This window comes from Truncatella angustata (assembly GCF_020726525.1).
Source record: "Truncatella angustata strain MPI-SDFR-AT-0073 chromosome Unknown BKA67scaffold_7, whole genome shotgun sequence".
Lineage (NCBI taxonomy): Eukaryota > Fungi > Ascomycota > Sordariomycetes > Amphisphaeriales > Sporocadaceae > Truncatella > Truncatella angustata.
The window spans coordinates 1935128-1956681 of NW_025763387.1; the positions used below are offsets into that span (position 1 = coordinate 1935128).

Below are 21554 nucleotides of genomic sequence, written 5' to 3' on the forward strand. Positions count from 1 at the left end.
AATGTACGTGACTACCCGGAACAATGTCCGCCAGCACCTCTTCAATTCTACCAGCCTCGTGGAACACCTATTCTCAATACCAATCTAGCACGAAATATCCTCGAAAGAGCCAGAGCTCACAGCACATTATGTAGGCTTATCTTGACACTGCGCCTATTGTATCCAATATTTGTTGCTATTCAATTATTGTTCTCGCAGATATGTATCATTGTAGCACAGATTGTAAGAAATATGGCCTATTCAGAGCATGCTTCCGGCAAGGATATCACCCAACGATCTTTGATTGACGGTCTTGTGTTTCGTGCAGGTGAGAAAAAGGAGGCTTCACCTGGTCAGCAACTTCTATTCGCAGAGCTGTGGAAGACTCCAGGTTAGACAAACTTCCCACTTTAATTTGAAACTTATCCTTTTCCACGGTTATCGTCCATTCTTTAACGTTGATCAACTTTCTACATTTTTCACGCTCTCATTGCGCATACCAAACAATGTCAATCATGATGAGGAGTATCTACGAGGAAGTAGTACCAGAAATGTCGTAAAACTCGGAAATATAGCTGGCTGTGGCCCCGGCCTCGTATACGTAGATCACGATTGGCAAAAGTTATACCCAGAAAGCAAAGGATATATCAGGTCTACGCCTATGCTATGCTAAGAGTTCAAATAGTATAACCCGTCCTTGTACGAGGATGTCAAAGGACTTGAAGTTCACTACGAGTGGCACATTCTGAGTGTGCTTCACCAGATAAAGTGTCTAGTGTGTCGTAGAACGGCCAAGTAATAGTAAAACTAACATGGAATCTTTTATCCTTATAAACCATCTTTGGACTTCTTATGAAGAATTAGTGTTGGAATATACTATTCGCGGTCTCGTACGACGGTTGACTACGTAGTATAGGTAGTCACCGGCGTGCTGGCAGTAAGCCACCACAGCCACGATGTGGCTGTCGGCAGCCAGCAGCCGTGCGGGTGAACCCCAAACCCCTATCTATAGACCACGTACGAGGGGAAGAATCCCTTCTCCTTCGTACGATAGCGCTGAATAGATCTATTTGTCGCCCAAACTGTACGGAAAGAATTGAATGGAGAAGCCATTCCACAATTAGGCTATTATACCTGCTCCCAACTGAAGCATTCAACTCACCGTGATAAACACGTCACTAATGATGATCAATACTAGTCTACTAATATGGAGTGTGATGTAACGGTAAGGAAGAGAGCTAATAGTATGATGTCTCTTGCAAAAAGAAAAAGGAAATATATAAGAAGATACGAAGAAAAGAAAACCGATCATCTGGATGTTGGTTTCTACCTTCCTATTGACATTACTTCAGATACTCTCGAGTTTATGATGCTGACCAGTACTAGCCTTACGAACTAGCCTCGCAGGATGCCAAACGGCATATAGCACCATGATAGACAGCATCAGAGCGGCATCGAAGACGTAAAGCATGGCCTCGTGCTGCGTAACGAAACCATGGAATCCTTCCACAAACTCAATCACTCGGACTAAGTTCCGGATCCAAATAACAACAACCGAGGCGCCCATCACCCATAAATATTGCTGCCAATGCTTGGGACCGCTCGCTGTCACCTCGTGCTGCGCCGTGCGGTAGAACTTGACGACGAGGGCCAAGTAGACGAGCATGACAACTAACTGAAAGCAGAGACCACCCAGCACAACGCGGTCGCCGATCTCCATGATCTTGACATTTCCCGTCACCTGTACCAATGAACCGCCAATCTGCGTACAGAAGGCGATGATGTCTGTAAGGACAAAGACGGACGTGGGACTGCACTTCCGTTTCGGCTGGCCTAGCAGCGCCTGCTTGTATTTGCCAAGGGTGACGTATATAGTAGCTGCTATAAAGACCGGTGATACGAGGATCAGCATCAGTTGCAGCATGAACGGCTTAGGACTGTTGGGTGCATCGTGCGCCCAGTACCGGCCGTAGTAGCCGAATAATTCGCCTTGATGGTAATGTTAGCCTTCAGAGACACTATGATCAGAGGCACAGGGGAGGAAAGACTTACAGATCCCACCCAAGATCAGGGGAACGAAGAACCAGGACCGATATTTCATCATAAAGCCGATATGTGTGGCGGTCGCAAATGTGAATAGAGCCAGAAAGGCGGCACCGGGTGCCTTGGCGGGTACGTACGGATAGTACACAACCACGCCGTCTTCGAACTGAACGAGGCCCATGACTGCGGTTTTGCCGTATGCAAGGGATGCCTGACTAAAAGTCTGTTTTGATGTTATTTGGAAGGAGACCTCGTTTTGCGGCCCAGTCGTCCGCCTTGCTGTGAAGGAGTTTGAAACCAAAATTATTTTTTTTGCCAAAAATTGCGACCTAAAAACTTCAATCAAAACAACTTCAATCGGGAATTAGCTCAGGACTCAAATGGGAAGAAAACCTCACCTTATAAGACCATCAACAGCGTATTGTGGGTCTGATGGTCAATCAAAGCGAAGAAGCTATCAGGGGCTGTGTCAATGGAAGCCGGCGCTAGTAGACTATGCAGCCAATCAAAGGATTTTCGCACCGAAAATTGCTGATTCATGTTAGCGGAGCTTACAGTCCAAATTAGAACAGTATTCAAACCATGCTGGCGCTCCTGATGACGTTGTATGCGGACAAGGCGACGCAAGATATTTGGACCATCGTGACTGACGTATAAATAAAACAAGCCGTGCTACTCATTGCACATTCTATCCGACTATCATCAATGCGAAGAGAACACGGCGAGGCCCAGTTTAGATTAGCGACGAAAACCAGCCATTTGTAGGGAACAAGACGTTACAACAAAAACCGCAAGCATGCTATACCTATTGAATATCAGATTGAAAAAGTCTAAGGGTCATGCAGGTAGAACATTACTGCTCAATCCCGATTGGCCTCGATTCTGGGGCTGCAGGGTAATCTATACAAGTGACACACCTAACACTGATCACCGCCCATACATGCTTGAATGATACCATGGCGGCACGGGGCGAATCAACAGGGTCCGACTTGATGGTTGACTGGTTTCTGAACATTTAGATCGCGGCCGTGATTTTCGAGATACCCAACAGGATGAGTATGATGTAGGTAGGAGACAACAAAGGACTGCGTGCTATGCACGGAATATAGAGATAAAGAGTTCCCAGGCTGTAGCGTACTATGGGATCAAGAGTCGACTTCACATTCACTCAGGTACTCAGGGGTTGCAATGGGGCAACATTCAAGTATTTACACACAAGGTATGTCTGCCACTTGGCAATAATAGGAAACATGGGGGTCAAGTATGTAAGTTTGTCATGGCTTTGTTCATCTTTAGTTTTTGGCGAATTGAAAATGAATGCAAACAAACATATTGACGTCTCCTACCAATGCGGCATCAGTGATTGCGACGATGTTGTAGTTATGATAGTGGCTTTTTGGCCAAATCAGATAGTAGTCTATTTCAATAGTCCAAGCTACTATACAAATTACTGCCATTTGCCGAAAGTTACAGGGTTCGCGGAATTGCAGGTTCCCTGGTAGTACCGGAAGATGTCTATCTGAATGAAAGAGTTTATACATGGTCTTAAACTCTGTAGACTACAAGATGTTCTGACTGAGCAATCAGCTTGAGCCTGAATTTCCGTGCTTGCACATATGTATCGAATGATGTAAGGAGAGTCACCATCCATCGTGCAGTTCTTCATTTACTTTACACGAACTTTCTACTACCCCTGGGCAAAAAAAAGTTATTGGAAGCTTGTACTTGGTTTCAATATCAGACTGATACGGACCGTCGTGGTCGGAGGCCCTCGTGCCCTTGGGATTTTGCCGTTCGCTCTTATGACTATGCAGCCAGTCCAAGTCAAGAAGCCCCATGTACTTTTCTAATCCCGGCTCCCAGCGACTGAGGGTTGTCCGCCAAGCGGCGTCTTGATTAGATGCTCTACTTACATATGTTAGCTTGGAAGACGCCGGCGCCTTGGAATATGTTGGATTTGACAGGAACGTTCATCGCAGTACCCATGATGCAGATGCCAAAACGCGCGAGGTACCGCTATTGTCTTCGAGACCACTTCCCGAAATTAGGCAAAGTTGCACCGACAACAGGACGACTACCAAAAGACACGTCTGCAGAACCGTGGAACACATCACACCTACCACCACACCGCCACATAATCCATTGTGGCATGGCATATCCCAACACCTTTTTTTGATATGCAGTCGCCCTCCCAAGTCGGTGGTGGTAGTAAGCGGTTACCAGCCGGTGAGTCATTACCAGCCACCGATGACCCACCGGCGAGGATGACCGGCTCGGACCTGCATAATCAAGTAATAATTTGCTCAATAAGCGAAATTTTGTTCAACAACCCAAACTCAGCCCGACTGGTCTAGTGGTATGATTCGTCCTTCGGGATACAAAATTCCCATCCATATGTGTATGGATACAATAAATGGACGAGGTCCCCGGTTCAATCCCGGGGTCGGGCCCAATTTTTTGTCGGTGTCGTATTCTGCGTGCTCGTTTGAATTTTCGAAGCGCACTTTACTTACTTACTTGCTAGGTTAGCGATCATGTTTTGGTTGTGTCGTACGTACTAACGTCACATGATCTGGAAGAATAAACGTAAAGGTGCACCATTTGTGAAATATAGTCGCAATACACTGAGACTATATCGAGATCGTTTGATTATATACTTGTTAATTAGTCGGCATTCAAACACGGGAATTACGACTGGTTAGTTAGTCTCTCCGTCGGCAAACCGAAAAAAGTAATTTTCGCCGAGTTGATCTACCCCTCCCTGGAAGCAAGTCTCTGATTGGGCCATCTGGCTCAGTTATACTCGACCCACTATATTGCTTCGTTTTGAACTGAATGGACCTCAGTTAACCCCACATAACAGTAGGAATCCACTCCGTTCTGACAAGTGCCAAGTTCCGGATACAACCGCTTTGAGAGATATACAACCAACAATATTAGCTTTTTTTTATTTTTCCTTCTGGCCCTCCCACCAAAGAGCACTAAGCTCAAAAAAGGAGCTTGCCAGCCCACATGAATTCAGCGTCATTCGAGATTGTCGCAAACTTCCACAAACTGGCAACTTTGAAGTAATTAGACTGCTGAGTATGCGCGAAGCTGTGCAAGGGCACTTTGAAGTGTATTTCCGTTACAAAAATGGTATGCGACAACGAGCGCCCTCGATTGCAAGGTTGTGCGTTGTTTGAAGCTTGTCTGGGACTGGGTTTTCTAGCCGGGGGCATTTGCGAAGAGAGGAGAGGGAATGCAGCTGAGGCGCGGAAGGCGGCAGACGAATGATGGGCTGAGTCGCGCAAACCGTTTTTATGAGTGGATCGTTCAGTCGCAGGGCCCGCGCCGCTTTATACATAAGTAGCTCCAGATTAGGGTTTCGAGACGGTGCTACAGTGCTCTGGTGTTACGATGCTATGATGCGACGCCGGTGTGATTGACGTGGCAAGTGGATCCCTGGTCCAGTGTGTGATTTACCCGTGAGGCATTCGTGTGGTGTGAATCCCTTGGAGGGATCTGACAAAGCTGGTGCTCACGAGTGCAGATGGATGTGCCCGTTTTCGGCACAGGTGATTATTGTTCCGAAAGTCCAGGTCAGGTGACTTTCTCAACGCCGTGGAATTGTTCAACGCTCGTATATTTGCACTACCTCTCATGTACCTATGTAGCAAGGTAGAGTGATTCAACTCCTTACATCCTGGTGATGATCAATTTGTGCCAAATCGAGCGGAGAAAGGAAAATGTGACTAGAATAGCAACCAACGGGCCCAAACAATAATAATGATAAAATCACAAGTATTTACCGTCCAAACATATAGGAGAAAAAGAGGATGATACCTTCCTCTCGAGGCTGGCTCCTTGCCGCCTTTCTTGATACTGCTCGATGGACCATCCTCCATCCGTTCCGTTCATCTTGAAAAAAATGAGCCAGAACCCATCCATATCTCATCAACTCCAGTTTTCATCTGACACCCTTTGAGTACGCTTTCGCTATCTTCTTAAGAAATTTTTTTTTTCAGCGGGGCCGATTTCCAACATTCTCTGCTGTTCATTGCCGGGTCGATTGTGTAGCGAGGCAGACAGTATAAAACTGTTCAAAAGACAAAGAAAAGAGCCAAGCGCCCCAGGGATTGAGACCTAGATTGAGAGAGTGGAATGCATTTGCGTGCCGTGAGTTGGATCCAATCGCCTTTGCGCCTGCCGCCATTGTGACTCCTGTAGGATAAAGGACCATGCTGTGTTGAGAGAAGGTGGTGCCGACGTTATGGTTTTAGCATAAGCTTCGCCGACCATGGCCGGTGGAGCTATATGCATATGTGTTTGCGGAGAGGTGGATAACAAGGCCGTCTGTTCAGGTTTGTGGTGTAGCAGTGCTGACAGACACCATCAGTAAGAGTGTTTTATGTTTATAGTTCCTTTGAAATGCACTCAAAAGAGCAGCATGTCTACCGCTTCCGCTTCTTGTCCTTCGCTCCGATCATTGGAGGAGCCATGGGGGCAGTGATGGGAGCTGCGGGGAGCAAAGTAGGCTGCAGCATAGTTTCGGCAGAATTTTTGACAGGAACACCCATATGTCGGCCATAGCGACCCTTTCGGCCATTGCCTTCATCTTCGCTGACACACTGGTCTGCGGTAAGACCTGCATCTCTGCAGCGCCCACAAGGTCGTTGACGATCACATCCCTTCTTACTCTTTCGGCATCGCTGGCAGCGTGGCTTAGTAGAGAGGTCAGGTTGGTCATCCTCACCCGGCTGGCCGGGCAGAAACCCTGGGCCGGCAATAGACGGTTTGCGCGACTGTGTAGGAAGCGACGTAGGCGACATGGGCCCAGGAGCGGAAATACTATTCGACTTCTTGACCTTGTTGGTCAGGGGCTTAGGGATCTTGGACTTGGGCTTTGCGACACCTGTCTTCAAGCTGGGCAGACGTGGCTTTTGGGACTTGGGCTTCACATCGTTGAGCCTTGGCCCATCTTCGCCACCATCCTCGTAGTCAGCGTCGTCACCGCTAGCTTCGGCGTGTTCTCGAGGGGCAATGAAGTGAGTCTCAGTTGTCTGGTATAACCTTCCGGTGCTCATAGGCATCTCGAGCTTTTGCCGGCGGGCAGGCGGGAGCTCCACTCCATTGTCGCTCTCACCATCGCTAGTAGCGCCGGTCGAAGAGCAAGCATCAGCGTTTCCGCTAAATGTGTCATCGAGTGTAGAAGCAGATGTTCTTCCATGGGAGATATTTGACATGTCGCCCAACCTCATGAGCTGGAGTGCGACATCCTTATCTTCTTCAGACATGTTGCTACCAATAGTAGGATCTGGAGTAGGCAGGATGTTGGGAGGGTAGCCAATGCTATTGCGATGGCGTCTCTGGTCGGTTGTGGGGGTAGCGAACATGCCAAAGTGACCATATCCATAGCCATAATTTTGGGGTGATTGGAGCGGTCGAGGATTGGTAAAAGGATTTTGACCGGGATGGGCGAAAGGGATAGCAGCGCGATGAGGATCGGCGCGCCGCGCGGGAGAGACGGACGGATTAGAGGTAGCGGCGGGCATCTGAGGAGGCGCAAATAGAGGAAGCTCCTATAGATGGGAGTATGGTCAGAGATTGCTTCATGGAGTCGAGATGAAGCCTCGGATTAGTGGGACAGGATCTGTAGACTCACGGAGCTCTCGAACTTGGCACGTTTTCGGCGGCCACCTTCGACTATATTCTCTAGGCTTATGTCTGTGTTGCCAATGGGCTCTTTGGCCTTGCTCGAGACGGAAGGCGCTCCGTTCTCGCCATCACTGCTGTAGCCATTGAAACTGTCGCTATGGTTCTCGTAGTTGGGCCCCCGGGTCTTGGAAGAGCGAGACCTTCCCTTCTTGCTGGCGGCGATCGAGTTGCTACGCCGGCCGCGGTCATCGTCGGGAGAAACGCTGCGCTTCCTAGACATCCTCGAGGTTGGCCTAGACAGATGCTGGCCAACATGTTGTGCGGAATGGCCAGAGTAGTCACTGTGACCGTAGCTATGAGCGCCAATTGTGGCAGAGGGATAAGCGGCAGGAAGGAAAGGCACGGCGGGCTGCGCAGAGTCCTCAATGACTCTGACATAGACCACCATGTTATGGCTAAAGTTCTCATATCCTGCGATCAGGGTGTTGCCCCGGTCATCCTCAAAACTGATGCCCTTGCTTCCGGTGGGACCGGAGTAGAGACCGTAGAAGTTCTTGACCGTCGTCACAATGGACTCTGTGCTGTCATGCGGGTATATTTGTACTCGTAGGGGCAGACGCGCCTTGTATTGGGGGGATTCCGGGAAGAGGAGTTCGAATGAAACGTGCTTGGGAGGTGCCGCCTTGACGGGAGACGCACTGCCCAAGCTGGAGCGGGCGGAGTGGGTAGAAGGAAATTCAATGGGCGAACCGGAAGCCATGATGCTTGGTCGTTCCATTCCAGCGATATTCTGAGCCCAGCAGAAGTTGTATTCAATGGTGATTGACTCGTCGAAATTTGGGTGCTTTGCGCAGGTGGAGCCGTGGGAAAGAAAGCGGTGTCCAACTGACCCAACTGACGTATTCCGATCGGGGGATCGCAAAGGTCGGGGCAGGTAGGTTAGCAATACAACGCTCGAGAATTGCTTCGATTGAGCTGTGGATGGCGATCCAGTGTCAGCGGGTATCGTACAAAAGCAGAATATCGTCTCATAGATGCATGGTTGTTGGCGAGGTGGCTGTGAAAGGTGAAAGAGCCGGGTCGGGGGGAGGGAAAAACCTCGAGAAACCACAACAGGCGGGCATGGCCAAGGGCGAGGGAAGAGGGTCAAGGCGTGTACATCTTGCAGTGGATGCAGGATCGCAACACCTCAGAGAAGGGAAATGACTTACCAGAAGACAGGATTGATGGCTGAAGTTGGCCTACGGATGCATTGGGCGTCTGGGACCGGGTCGCAGTCCGATGTCAAGGCAAGGCAAGACGAAACCAAGGGACACAAGTCGAGGCTCGATTTACAAGTGGTAATCGCAAAGGAACGGAAACAATGGCTTGATACGTGTATGCAGATGAAGTCAGATATCTCTCTGGACGGTTTGGGAGTGTTTGGATGGCTCGATGAGGAGAAGAGAAGACTAACGTTGGATTTGAGAATGGAGATGTGCATCACTCGTCCAAGAAAGCGTCGGGTGGGCACGCTCGGCTAGTTTAGCACTTACGATGCTCCAAAAACAGCAACACCTCAAATCTTATGCGCAGCTGTCATGGAATATCTCGTAGGATAGAAGCTGTAAATAAACCCACCGAGTCCAAAGAGCTCCTCTGCATTCTATACCACCGGCTTCGAGTTATCCCCTTCTCTTTATCTCTTGCTGAGCGCAAATGCTTCAATGCTTGATTTCCTGCGCGCGCTGCGAGGGCTTATCCGCTTTTGCTTTGCAAAGGCCGAATCACCGGCACTACACCATATACACAAACTTTGGCAACATGAACCTTGATGTCCTCACCTCATTGTCAGGTGCCCGATCTTCTCACCATATAATGCTCTGTCTTGTTTCTTGTTTTCTCCAGCTTCTTCCTACCGTCAACCATGACAGTCCTCAAGCATATAGCTGGTCAGTGAGTAAACAAGTGCTATGTGACTCGGCCTGTGCACAGTCCCCTGTTTACCTCGCGGTGTTGTTCTACTAGATAGTCTGCAATAGGATGATAAGGAACTTGGAAACCAACTAAGTTAGCCTAGCATAATGTAGAATGAGATGGTGTTCTCATGTCGTTGAGTAGTCGTGTCGAAGTCGGCGACTGCGCCGGTTTCTACGGGCGCAAGTCATACTACTGGCGCAGCGTGTATACATTCTCACTTCGCGCAAACCGAATGGAACCTCGTTTACGATGTGGTTGCAGTGTTCCCATGGATCAAGACTGTGCTCATTCTATCCCCTTGGTACGGAATACTGCACACAAAATCTGTTGAGCTTGCGCACTTGCGACAGTGATCTAGAAGACGACCTCAAGGTTTCGGTATTGCATGGTGGGGCACTCTCTGCGCCAGCACCAAAGCGCCTGCAGGACGGCGAACCCGGCTTATCCTGCCCAGGTGCACTTCCTGCCGTCGAGTTTTAAGTCTGTATAGCCTATAACCAGGACGTCTTTGACTATGTACTTCGGTGATGGCCAGTGGACAACTTTCGACAAAGGCAGGTCAACCACGCTGGAATCTGAAGTGCTTCAAAGCCCCGGCCAATAGCGAGTTCCTCCAGATGCACCAGTTTGTGTTTGGACAGGGTTTGTTCATCGTAGATAGCCACCAGTGTGCAATTGGCTTCTAGAGCGCGCGTCAGTGAGCCACCTTGAGGAAGCAATCCCCCTCTTTCGGCATACATGCCTCGCACCACAACAAAGCTTGGCCTTGGTGTGTCTGCGTTTCACGGTTTCGGCCTGCGAATCAGAAATAGATGACTGGAAGCGTGCCTGATTCGAGGCGAGTAACATAAGGTCGTTAGAATTGGCCGGAGACTTGTCTGGATCGCGCGGGCTAGACCAAAAGATACGACAAAAGATGTCAGGCGCATAGCCAACGTCGAAACCCACACACACACCCACAAGCACACACACCTCACGCACCCTTATTACTAGCGATGAAGTTGAACTGCATTGGCGCATGAATTTGACGCTGCATTTGCAAAGAATTGTGTCCTCCTTGTGCGCTGCAAGAACTGTATCGAATCAAAACCCCATTTTACATAGTGAACATAACCCCTGTCCCAGTATTGCTGATCGAGCGGTTTCGCGAAACGGAGACTCGGGTAGTGCGCAGGATGGCCCATTCTGTCTGTCCGGTCATCTGTGTTTCAAGTTGCAAGCTCCCGCTGCAGTTGATCGCTGGCAGATCAAGTTATCTTCAGCGTCCGCATATCAGGTCGCCATTATCTAGACCCTCTGAACTGCAGGGTATGGATCCAATAAGAACATGGCCATGCGAGTATTTGTTGTGTTGCCACAGTCGTCCCAAATCTACACCGCATCGCATCTCATCTATTTTACCTGCCACCCTACATACACTGCAGATCGTTAGGTACTACTTTTGCCGTAATTAATTGCGCCATGAGCGCCGAAGGAATACGTAGGATTGGCGTCGGATGGGTTGACACAACTGTCGCCAATGATGACTGCGACTGGACTAGTATTCGTAGCTTGCCATTCCGCAGCATTTGTTCTGACTTTTCAAGCTGCATATGGAGGCTCACTAAGCCCAATGACGATCGGCTCTAGACTAAACCCATGCGCAGTCGTTATCGCAACCGTTCATTGCGACTGGACTATGTAGTATTTGATTCGTTTCCATACTTGAAAGACTTTGATGCCTGACAGTGTGCCATATGCCGTAGCCAAGTATGCGCTGCAACACTGGTTGCCCACAACACCTGACTACCGTTGAAGCTGCTGTTGGCTTCGGTGCGCTTCGCCTATTGTTATGTTTACTGAGGCAAGAGACCTTTTTGATGACAGTGATCAAAGGAGGACGTGGGCCAAGTCAAGTCACAGAGTCTGCATCATGCCGAGGCCATTGGTGCAGGAAGTAAGTCTTTGTTTGTGCAAGGCCGGTTATTGCGGCCTCCAGACCCAGTGGCTCGACCACGACAGCGCGTTACGTCGGGACTGTCGCATAGGTCGCGCATGCTTAAAAGGGAGTCGCGTCGACTAGATGAACAATTCGAGAGCCCGTTGAAGCTCCGAGATCTCGTATGCATCGTTGCTGCTCCCCTCAAAGGCCGGCGAGAGAAGGTATTCTGTTGAGTAAAACGAAGCACTAACCAAGCTTCGGTCACGTGCCGTCGTGGTAAAGTCCCGTCAACTTTGCTGTTGCCAAGAAGAGAACGCGGTTGGAATTTCGCGGGCAGAAATAATGTCAATTCTGCCACATGCACAACCCAGTGGGGTCATAAATGAGACTGTAACCGTTACTAGTCGTGTTCCTTACATGCAGGAGCTGAGAATGAGAACTCAGCTTGGTCGTTGCGGTGAACAACTGTAAATAACACTTTTGACAGCTAATTTTTGAGACGCGCTGGAGTTTATGACGTAAAAGAAAGTCCTCACGGGAAACTGTCAATATTATGTAATCGCGGATCCAGCCAAATAGCATCCAATCACAGAAGCCGGTATTGCCAAGATGTTAGCTTACCCGCATTATGCACTGTAGATTAGAAGCTGAGGGAACCATTGAAGCTGCCGGGAATCGCATTCGGCCGTACGATGAGTATTGAACCTGCCGGATTCGAGTCCGAAAGATGACTACCCTTCGAGGCCTCGCTGTGCCTGAAAATATATACATAGTACGAGTTGGAAGAAAGAAAGGGCAAGGTGAAATGGTGGTGTTGATGCTGCATGTTCCCTGAGGCTGCATTGGCTTTGGTCGTGCATAAAGTACTAGTCGTTGCCAGGGTCTCCCCACCTTGATCTTATTGGTGCAAGCTTGTTTTGATAAACTGCGTGGTATGGAAGCATTGGAGTCACAATAAACAGACAGCATTTTAAAAATCTTTGAGCGGCAGGCCTCAACATTGGCCCCGTCCTTGCAGCTTCTTGTATTGTCTGACTGCATCTTGCGTTCTGCGTTTTGCACGCTGCACCTGCTTCAGTCACTGTTCAATCTGTACTCGACAACGATTTCAGGGGACGCGCAATAACCGTGGTACAAGCTAGCCTGCCTGTATCTCATCTAATGTAAGATTACACTGAACACGAGCCATTTCGGAATACCAATTTTTGGACGCGACCACACGACAGATTTGAAAAGTACGCGCAACAACATCATATCCATCAACACTTCATCCCAAGTTTTTGTACACTACAACGCCTTGCGCCTCTCGAGAGAGTACGAGATATCCCCCCGAGACTTGGCGAGGAGCGTCACGAGTACTGTCTACGACGAGCATATCTACAGACCAATTCATTGATCTAGTATTGGAGAGATCCTAAGTGCGATCGCAACCATGGATGCAAAGGTAAGCAACCACGCGCTGGAAACATTTTCTTCACTTCTCGCTATCGCAACTTGATGTGTGTCGGTGCAAGTACCAACACATTTTGGACAAATCACTTAACTACGAGAGCTGCGCATGCCTCCATAGCCCGACTCACATCACGCAATCGTCACACTGCTCTACTCCCTGAGACATCGCGAACGCTTTCCTCACATGTTCGGATCCTTTTCGTCCCAAGTCTAGCATGCCCGTCAGAGTCCAACAGCACAGCCGCAGTATGGCCTCGGAGAACGACGCATCTGATAAGCAAGAGCCCCTTGCCAGTCTGATGCCACTTTTGACCGCTACCAACTCGCACGACGACCTGAATGCTCACCGTCTTAATCTCCATCCTAGCCATCATCTCCCATCTGTTGAGCATGACCAACTAACTTGTTGTGACCATCAGCCTTTCCGTCCCACGCGCGCGTTGCCCGCCGCCAACAACGAGAACTTAGCTCAGGCGAAACAGAACATTCACCAGCGATTTAAATCAACCGGCAGCCTTCGAGGCCAGCCTGCACTTGCCACAAGCACAACCGGCCTACCGCAAGCCACCACAAGGCGTGCTGTTTTTGCCGACAAGAGCAACACGGTCAGAACCAACATGTCACAAGACGACTCGAAGATGCCCCATGCAAAGTTCCAGGTCGCCAGGGCCAAGGAAAACTCAAACCCCAGCCATGGCGCGCAGAAAGACGCGTTCTTACGCCCCGCACAACGACCCAAGGGTGCCTCGCTCCTTCCCTCGGCAGCAAGCGGCGGTTACCTTCAACCACTGAACGCGGCCGGTGATTCGCAAGCACCTTCTCAGGGGGCGACCAAACCACTCAAGCGTGCAACCACCATCGTCTACAACGACAACAGTCGTCCTGCAACATCAGGTTCCGCCACCATCAACAGCCAGAAGATCGAGGCCACTGATGAAGGCTCCACCGCCGCTGCTGCACCATTCACACGCAAACCTCGTCATCACCAGAGCCAGCCCGCTCTCAAGTCTACGCAGCAAAAAGAACAGCACATCGTCTCCCTGCTTGACGCCGACATTAAGAATCTGGTCAACTGGGAACCCCTTACTGCCGAGAAGAACACCCACGAAGAAGACGTCGCTCAAACCCCTTACCTGGACGCCGTGGAGGAACTGTCACCTGAGAAATTCCCCGTACTCCAGTCTGTTCGGGCAGAAGCTACGCTTTCTGTGCCTGGCCCAGACTCTGAGTTGCGATCCGAGCCTCGTGCTCTCAAGACCAACTACCAGGAGGAGTGCGTTGCTCCTGCTACGGACCCGGACCACTCTGATCACGAAGACGAAGACTTCTACGAGGTCGACCAAGGATACACGACAGCCAACCTGTACCCTGGTGGCGACGCACCCCTCACTGACACCGCTGAGCTCCCCGAAGGCGAGCCTGAGCCCAGCATCACGGTCACAGTCATGGACGCCCCAAGGTTCTCCAGCCAGATGCTGGAAGAGATCGAGGAAGCCCGTGAGCATGTAGAGAGGAACCGCAGTTCTGAAGAGGTCGAAGATGAGCTGTGGGACATCAGCATGGTGGCTGAGTACGGCGATGAGATCTTCCAGTACATGAAGGAGATGGAGGTGAGTACATGCCAGCCGACAAGATTCGGCAACTCTTTTTTACTGACAACCAATCTCTTCCTAGATCGCGCTTCTCCCCAATCCTCACTACATGGACATACAAACCGAGATCCAATGGTCGATGCGTGGTGTGCTGATGGACTGGGTGATTCAAGTCCATGGCCGTTTCAATCTTCTTCCCGAGACTCTCTTCCTCGCAGTCAACTTCATAGATCGGTTCCTCACCGTCAAGGTCGTGTCCTTGGGTAAGCTCCAGCTTGTCGGTGCCACAGCTATTTTCTTGGCGGCAAAGTACGAGGAGATCAATTGCCCCTCTGTGCAGGAAATCGTCTACATGGTCGACGGCGGCTATTCGGTGGATGAAATCCTCAAGGCGGAACGATACATGCTGAGCATGCTTGACTTCAACCTCGGTTTCCCAGGACCCATGAGTTTTCTGAGACGTATTAGCAAGGCCGACGACTATGATCTTGAGACGCGAACCCTTGCCAAGTACTTCCTTGAAGTCACTGTTATGGACGAGCGCTTTGTCGCCTCTCCGCCAAGCTTCCTTGCAGCCGGAGCTCATTGTCTATCACGTCTAATCCTGGAGAAAGGTGGTTGGGTAAGTGTCTTGACAGAAGAACCAACAAAATGGCAACTGACCGTTTGAAACAGACTCTAGACCATGTCCACTACTCCGGTTATACATTCGCCCAGCTGCAGCCCCTGGTAAACAGTGTTCTCGAATGCTGCGCCATTGCGGACAAGCATCATCAAGCCGTGTTCGAAAAGTATTCTGACAAGCGCTTCAAGAAGTGCGCCATCTATGTTCACGGCCAGATCAAGTCCGGCTTCTTCCTGGAGCCTGTCAAAGCTGCGGTTTCCGCGGCGAACGCGCGCTACGAGAACTTCCCTTACACCTTGGGCTCCACGACGTCAGCGTACGAGCCCTCATCGTACATGAGAATGCCGATTCCTATGCAGGGTTGAACAAAGGCATGGCATGGGGTTACCCCCAAGTGCTACTCCACAGAGACTACGGCATGTCCCCGCACCCCTTATTAGGCCTCATGGTCATTTGTACATATTGCGGCGCTGTCGTCTGTCGGCGAGTTGCAGGGCTAGTTGCAAGGGGGGCTTACTATTCTCGGCACACGACAAACATGAGCTTTTGCACTTTTGCACCCCCCACTAATATGACCATCTCATTGGTCACTTACGACACTCCACGAAGCTATGAGACATGTCTATACCCACGGCAATGGCTTTTGATTTTCCCGAGCACTCAAAGCTCCCGGCGTTTACTGGCAATTCCCCACAACATAGACTTCTGGCAATAGGCATCATCAGGCAGGCAAAGAGTGCACCTCTGCCGACACAAAGGAAACAAACAAAACAAAAACAACATGGCAGCAGCGATAGATGCCTTTGGATGTCTGTGTCAGATTCCTTCGCAATTAGCGCTTTGCACCCTTCACAGATTCTCCTCTTTTTCCCTTTCCGCGTCGACTTTGCGAAACCACATGCCTCTTGCGCCAGGACTCGTCAGCCATAATCATTTAGCTAGCAAAAAGGACAATGTCTTCTTTCTCGGAAGAAGCCACACCGACCAAACTGGCCTATTTCTTACTTGCACTTTTTGTTAGAGTATAATCATTTCAGATGAATCAGGAAAGAAAGGGCCAAAGGCATCCGAGCATCATTTCTTTCGGACATTTGATCAAGGACGATCGCATTGCGCAGGGAGTCATGGCGTTCGTGCATACATAATCTTCCATAGGAATGCATTTATTCATTGACTTGAGTTCGTTCCCAACTTGCCCAAAACTACATATGCATAGTCGTTGTATTAGTCCTGATGTTGCTTCTCTGTCAAATCGCCATGGTGGGCACACTGCGAAGGTGATAGTACTGCCCGATCACGACAACTTATGACAATCATGCCATTCTGGTCTTCAATGTTGTTCAATACTACAGCAATGCATACGCGAGACACTACAGTACGGGATGTCGCTTTGCATTTCCGCGAAACCTTGAGCTTTTCAGGGATGTTCGGCTGCGAAACACGGAAACGCTCGGCACACTTGCCCGACCATACCATGCGGGGGGCTATGCAGTGCTCGTGCCGGTCTTATATAAACGTGCGACTAACCCCAGTGCAAACAGCTTTAATGGCATGTCTGAAAGGCGACGTCGATGAATTGCATCTAATCTTGTAAGGCAATTCGTGTTTGCTTGTGTCTTTGCAGTAGGTTTTGTTTGATAAGCAGGCTTTTTTGTTCCAGCCTTTGATCAGGGCTCCGTTGGGCTTCTTTCGGTATATCCTGTTGATTCAGATGCTGGGCGTTGCAGATCTAGGACACGGCGCTTTCACTTTTTCAACAAGAGAGTGTTCAGAGTATCACCCTTCCATCTCAAGATGATGACCTGTGGTCCCTTGTGCTGCCCCGCGGTATACAGTACACAGACATCGACGATCCGTGGTGGAAGTCCACATGGGTACAAACACGGTTACCTGTGAATCGCTGTGCACAAAGGCTCAGGGGAAGGGCAAGATGCGGTTCCAATTCTTCTCCATGGAGGGCCCGAATAGGGGCTTTTGTTCGCCATTAAGCAATGGTTCAGAGCGCCACCGGTGTCTGGGTCGGGTTATGGCATGGTGTTGCCTTCGTTTTGTCAGCGTCATGACGACGGTCAACGCAAGGACATTGCACAGCAATGCAGCTTAAGTTGCGCTACAAGCATATGTCAAAGAACCCTGCTCTGTCAGAGAAGACTGAGGATGGTGTCATGACAAGGTGGACTTGTATTACTGATATACATTCACAGAACAGAGACCATCGTCTTGAACTGGATGTCGCCTGCAGGAGTTATGTCTGGTATAAGCAGTAACTGCGTTACTGTGGCATTATGAGACACCTCTCAAGAGGAATATATATGCCTTGCGAAATCAGGTTGCCAGACGAGCGACAAGTAATAACAAATGTAGGGACTCTGAACAAGGGCGACTTCGACAATGGGACTCGATGGATATTACCGAGTTAACCCGTTCTCTATGTGGCTTCAAGTCAGGCACTGGGCCGTTAGCGAAGGCATTCACACGATATATCTGGGCTAAGTAAAGTCGGACAAGACTAGACTATGCCCAGATCTTCAGGTACAAGCGACTACCCCGCGCTGATGCGCTAGCGGCTTGTTGTTGACGGCTAGCATCGTGGGCATCGTTAGCGCATGATGGAACAACGTATAACCGATGAGCCAGCCTGCCAGCCCGCTGGCCCGACACCGACACCGACACTGACACCACCGACACCACCGACACCGCAGTGCAGGTGACTTTGGCCTTGCAAAATTAAGCGCACCTGTCATATTAAGCGTTACCACTCGATGGTTACCAGCAGGACGGAAGCTTATCCGCCAGGAACCTCGCCATAGCCAATTTTTTTACACTTTCGCATGCGTGCAGCAGTTGGCCAAATTTCGTCTCATTGATTCCCTCCACGAAGACTTCTATATGGGCAAATTTGTCGTTCTTGACAGCCTCGACTCTGCACCAGTATCAACCCCAGATGCTAGCACGTCCTCTCGTTCCACTTCCCCACCATTGACATTGGCCTTGACCTCTTTCGCGACACCCAGGGCCTGAAAATCCGGCCGAAAACCGCCTCGTCCCATCCCAATTTCTGCTAGTCAGGTCATTTCGAGCTCGAATCATCACCAGCCCCCACGAACTCAGTCAGTCGCAAAGGGCCAATCCAGCAATCGTCCAGTTGCAAAAGTTTTCTTGAACCTACAAGTACTTTCAACTTGTCGCTGACGATCAATTCCTACCTTGGGCAACGGATTCTTGCTCCTTGAAAAAGCCGCTACCTCCATCCCAAAGTCAAGTCGCAAAGATGCCTGTGCCAGTCACCGTCAAGGAGGCTGTCAAGGACAGTCTCCTTGGCACCGAGGAGACCACGGCTCTCTCAGCCAAGAACAAGGCAACCTTTCTCGGCGTAGCCACCAAGGATGCCGAGACTGGCGAGCTGTACATGACTGAACAGCAGTTCATCCATGCAGTTGCTCCCGCCGACGAAGATTATGTATGTGATGGTCAAAGTCGGCGATTCTACCCCTTGACCATGACTATAGTTGGCTAACACAAGTCGCTATACAGGCCAAGATCAAGCGTGAGCAATATGGTCTCCTGTTTCACGTCGCCGATCGCAAGGGCTCTGGCCGCGTGAGCCTCGCCGACTGGGCCACGTTCAACAACCTCCTTTTCAAGGCCGACGCCGAGTACGAGATCGCTTTCCGTCTCTTCGACACCGAACGCACAGGTACCGTCACGTACGACAACTTCCGCAAGCTCTATGAGGCAAACAAGGGCCCAGACAGCATTCCCTTTGACTGGGACTGCCAGTGGGCAAAGCTGTACATTGGCGACAAGACCCGCCGCCACAATCTTACCTACCACGAGTTTTCGCAGATGCTTCGTGGTCTGCAAGGTGAGAGAATTCGCCAGGCTTTCCTGCTATTCGACAAGGACGGTGATGGCTACATTGAGCCCGAGGACTTTGAGCGAATCATTCGTGAGACTTCCAAGCACAAGCTTTCCGACCACGTCGTCGAGAACTTGTCTACCCTGTGCAACATCTCCCTCGGCAGCAGAGTGTCCTATGCGAACGTCCGAGCCTTCCAGAACATGATTAAGGAGATGGATCTGGTAGAGCTCATCATTCGCAAGGCCTGCCAAAAGAGCTTCGATGGCAAGATCACCAAGACTGAATTCCTCAACGAGGCTGCCAAGATCACCCGTTTCTCTCTGTTCACACCGATGGAGGCCGATATTCTTTTCCATTTCGCCAGTCTTGATGAGCCTTCGGGCCGTCTCAGCCTGCTGGATTTCGCCAAAGTCCTGGACCCTACCTGGAGAAACCGTGGTTATGGAGTCGAGACTGCCGCCAGCTCCGTTGGCCAGACTGCAACAGGAGCCGCCCTCAGACAGGCTGCTGAGTCCGGTTATCACTTCCTCTTGGGTTCCGTTGCTGGTGCCTTTGGTGCCTTCATGGTCTATCCCATCGATCTTGTCAAGACTCGCATGCAGAACCAGCGAGGTGCCAATCCCGGTCAGCGCCTCTACAACAACTCCATCGACTGCTTTAGGAAGGTCATTGCCAATGAGGGTTTCAAGGGCCTTTACTCTGGAGTCTTGCCTCAGCTGGTTGGTGTTGCACCCGAGAAGGCCATCAAACTTACCGTGAACGATTTGGTCCGCAGCGCATTCACCGACAAGAAGACTGGCTCCATCTGGACCGGACACGAAATCTTGGCTGGTGGCACGGCTGGTGCTTGCCAAGTCGTAAGTATTTGTGTCTGGCGACTCTTTCCTATCGTATGCAATACTAATATGTTGTATAGGTCTTCACAAACCCTCTCGAGATTGTCAAAATTCGCCTGCAGGTTCAGGGAGAGGTTGCCAAGGCTGCAGGTGCTGAACGCCGCTCCGCCATGTGGATTGTTAAGAACCTCGGACTGGCAGGTCTCTATAAAGGTGCTAGTGCCTGCTTGCTCAGAGATGTCCCCTTCTCGGCAATCTACTTCCCGACCTACAGCCACTTGAAGAGGGATCTCTTCGGTGAGTCGCAGACCAAGAAGCTTGGTGTCCTCCAACTGCTCACAGCCGGTGCCATCGCTGGTATGCCTGCTGCCTACCTGACAACTCCTTGTGATGTCATCAAGACCCGTTTGCAGGTCGAGGCCCGCAAGGGTGACACCAATTACACCGGCCTGCGGCACGCCGCTCAGAGTATCTGGAAGGAGGAGGGCTTCCGAGCTTTCTTCAAGGGTGGCCCTGCTCGTATCTTCCGTTCCTCTCCTCAGTTCGGTTTCACACTTGCAGGCTACGAAGTCCTGCAAAGTCTGCTGCCACTCCCTGGAAGCAAGAAAGCCGAGCAAGTTCACACTGGTGTTGCTGATGTCGTGTCATCAGTCATAGAGAAGGATGTCGCTTCCCCACACGCCCGCAGCCGTAACGCTCTGAAGATCATCCTTGACCTGGATGAGAACTTCGGCCGTGTCAAGGTTCTTGATGAGCAGGCCTGGAAGAAGGTCCCCGCCCTCTTCGGTGGAGGTGCCAAGTCGTCCTAATTGAAACATTTTGTACTGACCCGCTAGAGCATCTCCTTGGCTTCGGAGGTGTCCTACTCTAAAGATCTAGAGAGTTTTCTTTTGGACTTTGGGGCATTAGAGAAGCGTCGCTACTGTCTGAGCGGGCGTTCACGTCTAGTCGTCTGTACTGGATTTACGAAAAAGGTCATTTGCATGGAAGAATTGGCGTTATAACAGGAAAGCAAGGGATGCGTGATTTAATTTCTTTTGTGCATTATTCTCAGTCCAACGATATGAGACGTCGAATCAACAGATTCTTGTGTAAGTACATTCTGATAGGAGGGGCCAGGTTGAGATCACATTACTTTGATCTTCACGATGATTTGGTCGGCTTGGAGAGAGGTGCAAGCATGGCCCATAGACGAGGGGCTTCTTGGTATTAAACAGAACAGCGTCAGCTGTTAATACCCCTTAGACCGAGCTTAAATATAAAATTTCTGACTTATTGAGCAGCTCAAGTTTACGTTACTCGTGGAATGTTCATGTGATCTCTTGCAACAAACCATAATCAGGATGATCACTCATTCCCAAGACTGGATAGGCTATTTAGGGTGACTCCCGCAACTCTCGCTTATGTTGTTGCTGCCTTGGGTACCTATCCACCAATCGGGAACAACTGGACCGTATGTACTCGACCAAGCATCCAGGTCTATGCTTCGTTCTCCATCAATCCACACGATTTCTACAATACGACTCAATTGAAGTCTGGTGACCAGTCAAACATCAAAAATCCTCAAACGCAAAATCTTTAGCTTTCTTAAATCCTTAGCTGCCGAGCTTGGAGAGAGCTCTACGCAGCCCATACTTTCTAGCTGCAG

General features: G+C 50.1%; 5 protein-coding genes and 1 non-coding gene across 6 annotated transcripts; 4 read left to right on the plus strand and 2 right to left on the minus strand.

Moving 5' to 3' along the window:
- Positions 1-1327: 1327 nt before the first annotated feature.
- Positions 1328-2203, minus strand: BKA67DRAFT_538873 (RTA1 like protein-domain-containing protein; the record flags this gene model as incomplete). Its single annotated transcript, XM_046100537.1, has 2 exons — positions 1328-1968; positions 2032-2203. 2 exons carry the CDS (start codon positions 2201-2203, stop codon positions 1328-1330), a joined length of 813 nt encoding a protein of 270 aa, XP_045955370.1.
- Positions 2204-4361: 2158 nt separating this feature from the next.
- BKA67DRAFT_t133 lies at positions 4362-4472 on the plus strand. The gene has a single exon. It is a non-coding gene; the product is annotated as a tRNA-Pro (tRNA).
- A 1877-nt stretch (positions 4473-6349) lies between these two features.
- On the minus strand, positions 6350-8543 carry BKA67DRAFT_374938 (uncharacterized protein). Its single transcript, XM_046096514.1, has 2 exons — positions 7667-8543; positions 6350-7583 (listed from the first exon to the last, which is right to left on the minus strand). Exons 1-2 carry the CDS (start codon positions 8435-8437, stop codon positions 6456-6458), a joined length of 1899 nt encoding a protein of 632 aa, XP_045955371.1. The 5' UTR covers positions 8438-8543; the 3' UTR covers positions 6350-6455.
- Positions 8544-10108: 1565 nt separating this feature from the next.
- On the plus strand, positions 10109-10337 carry BKA67DRAFT_576076 (uncharacterized protein). Its single transcript, XM_046103546.1, has one exon. The coding sequence runs from the start codon at positions 10146-10148 to the stop codon at positions 10302-10304; it is 159 nt and encodes a 52-aa protein (XP_045955372.1). The 5' UTR covers positions 10109-10145; the 3' UTR covers positions 10305-10337.
- A 2489-nt stretch (positions 10338-12826) lies between these two features.
- On the plus strand, positions 12827-15737 carry BKA67DRAFT_375018 (cyclin-like protein). The gene is made up of 4 exons (XM_046096515.1): positions 12827-12983; positions 13411-14601; positions 14666-15205; positions 15259-15737. The coding sequence occupies exons 1-4, from the start codon at positions 12972-12974 to the stop codon at positions 15571-15573; spliced, it is 2058 nt and encodes a 685-aa protein (XP_045955373.1). The 5' UTR covers positions 12827-12971; the 3' UTR covers positions 15574-15737.
- A 2742-nt stretch (positions 15738-18479) lies between these two features.
- Positions 18480-20715, plus strand: BKA67DRAFT_522858 (mitochondrial carrier domain-containing protein; the record flags this gene model as incomplete). Its single annotated transcript, XM_046098420.1, has 3 exons — positions 18480-18668; positions 18743-19927; positions 19987-20715. The coding sequence occupies 3 exons, from the start codon at positions 18480-18482 to the stop codon at positions 20713-20715; spliced, it is 2103 nt and encodes a 700-aa protein (XP_045955374.1).
- Between the last annotated feature and the right edge of the window lie 839 nt (positions 20716-21554).

What these genes read in the sequence shown, in the direction of transcription:
- BKA67DRAFT_374938 (XM_046096514.1), bottom strand. Translation starts at nt 8,437, where the DNA reads ATGGAACGACCAAGCATCATGGCTTCCGGTTCGCCCATTGAATTTCCT. An exon ending in GTGCCAAGTTCGAGAGCTCC is followed by an intron (nt 7,584 to 7,666) that starts GTGAGTCTACAG and finishes TCCCATCTATAG; the next exon opens with GAGCTTCCTCTATTTGCGCC.
- BKA67DRAFT_576076 (XM_046103546.1), top strand. Translation starts at nt 10,146, where the DNA reads ATGGCCAGTGGACAACTTTCGACAAAGGCAGGTCAACCACGCTGGAAT.
- BKA67DRAFT_375018 (XM_046096515.1), top strand. An exon ending in AGTACATGAAGGAGATGGAG is followed by an intron (nt 14,602 to 14,665) that starts GTGAGTACATGC and finishes ATCTCTTCCTAG; the next exon opens with ATCGCGCTTCTCCCCAATCC. An exon ending in TCCTGGAGAAAGGTGGTTGG is followed by an intron (nt 15,206 to 15,258) that starts GTAAGTGTCTTG and finishes CGTTTGAAACAG; the next exon opens with ACTCTAGACCATGTCCACTA.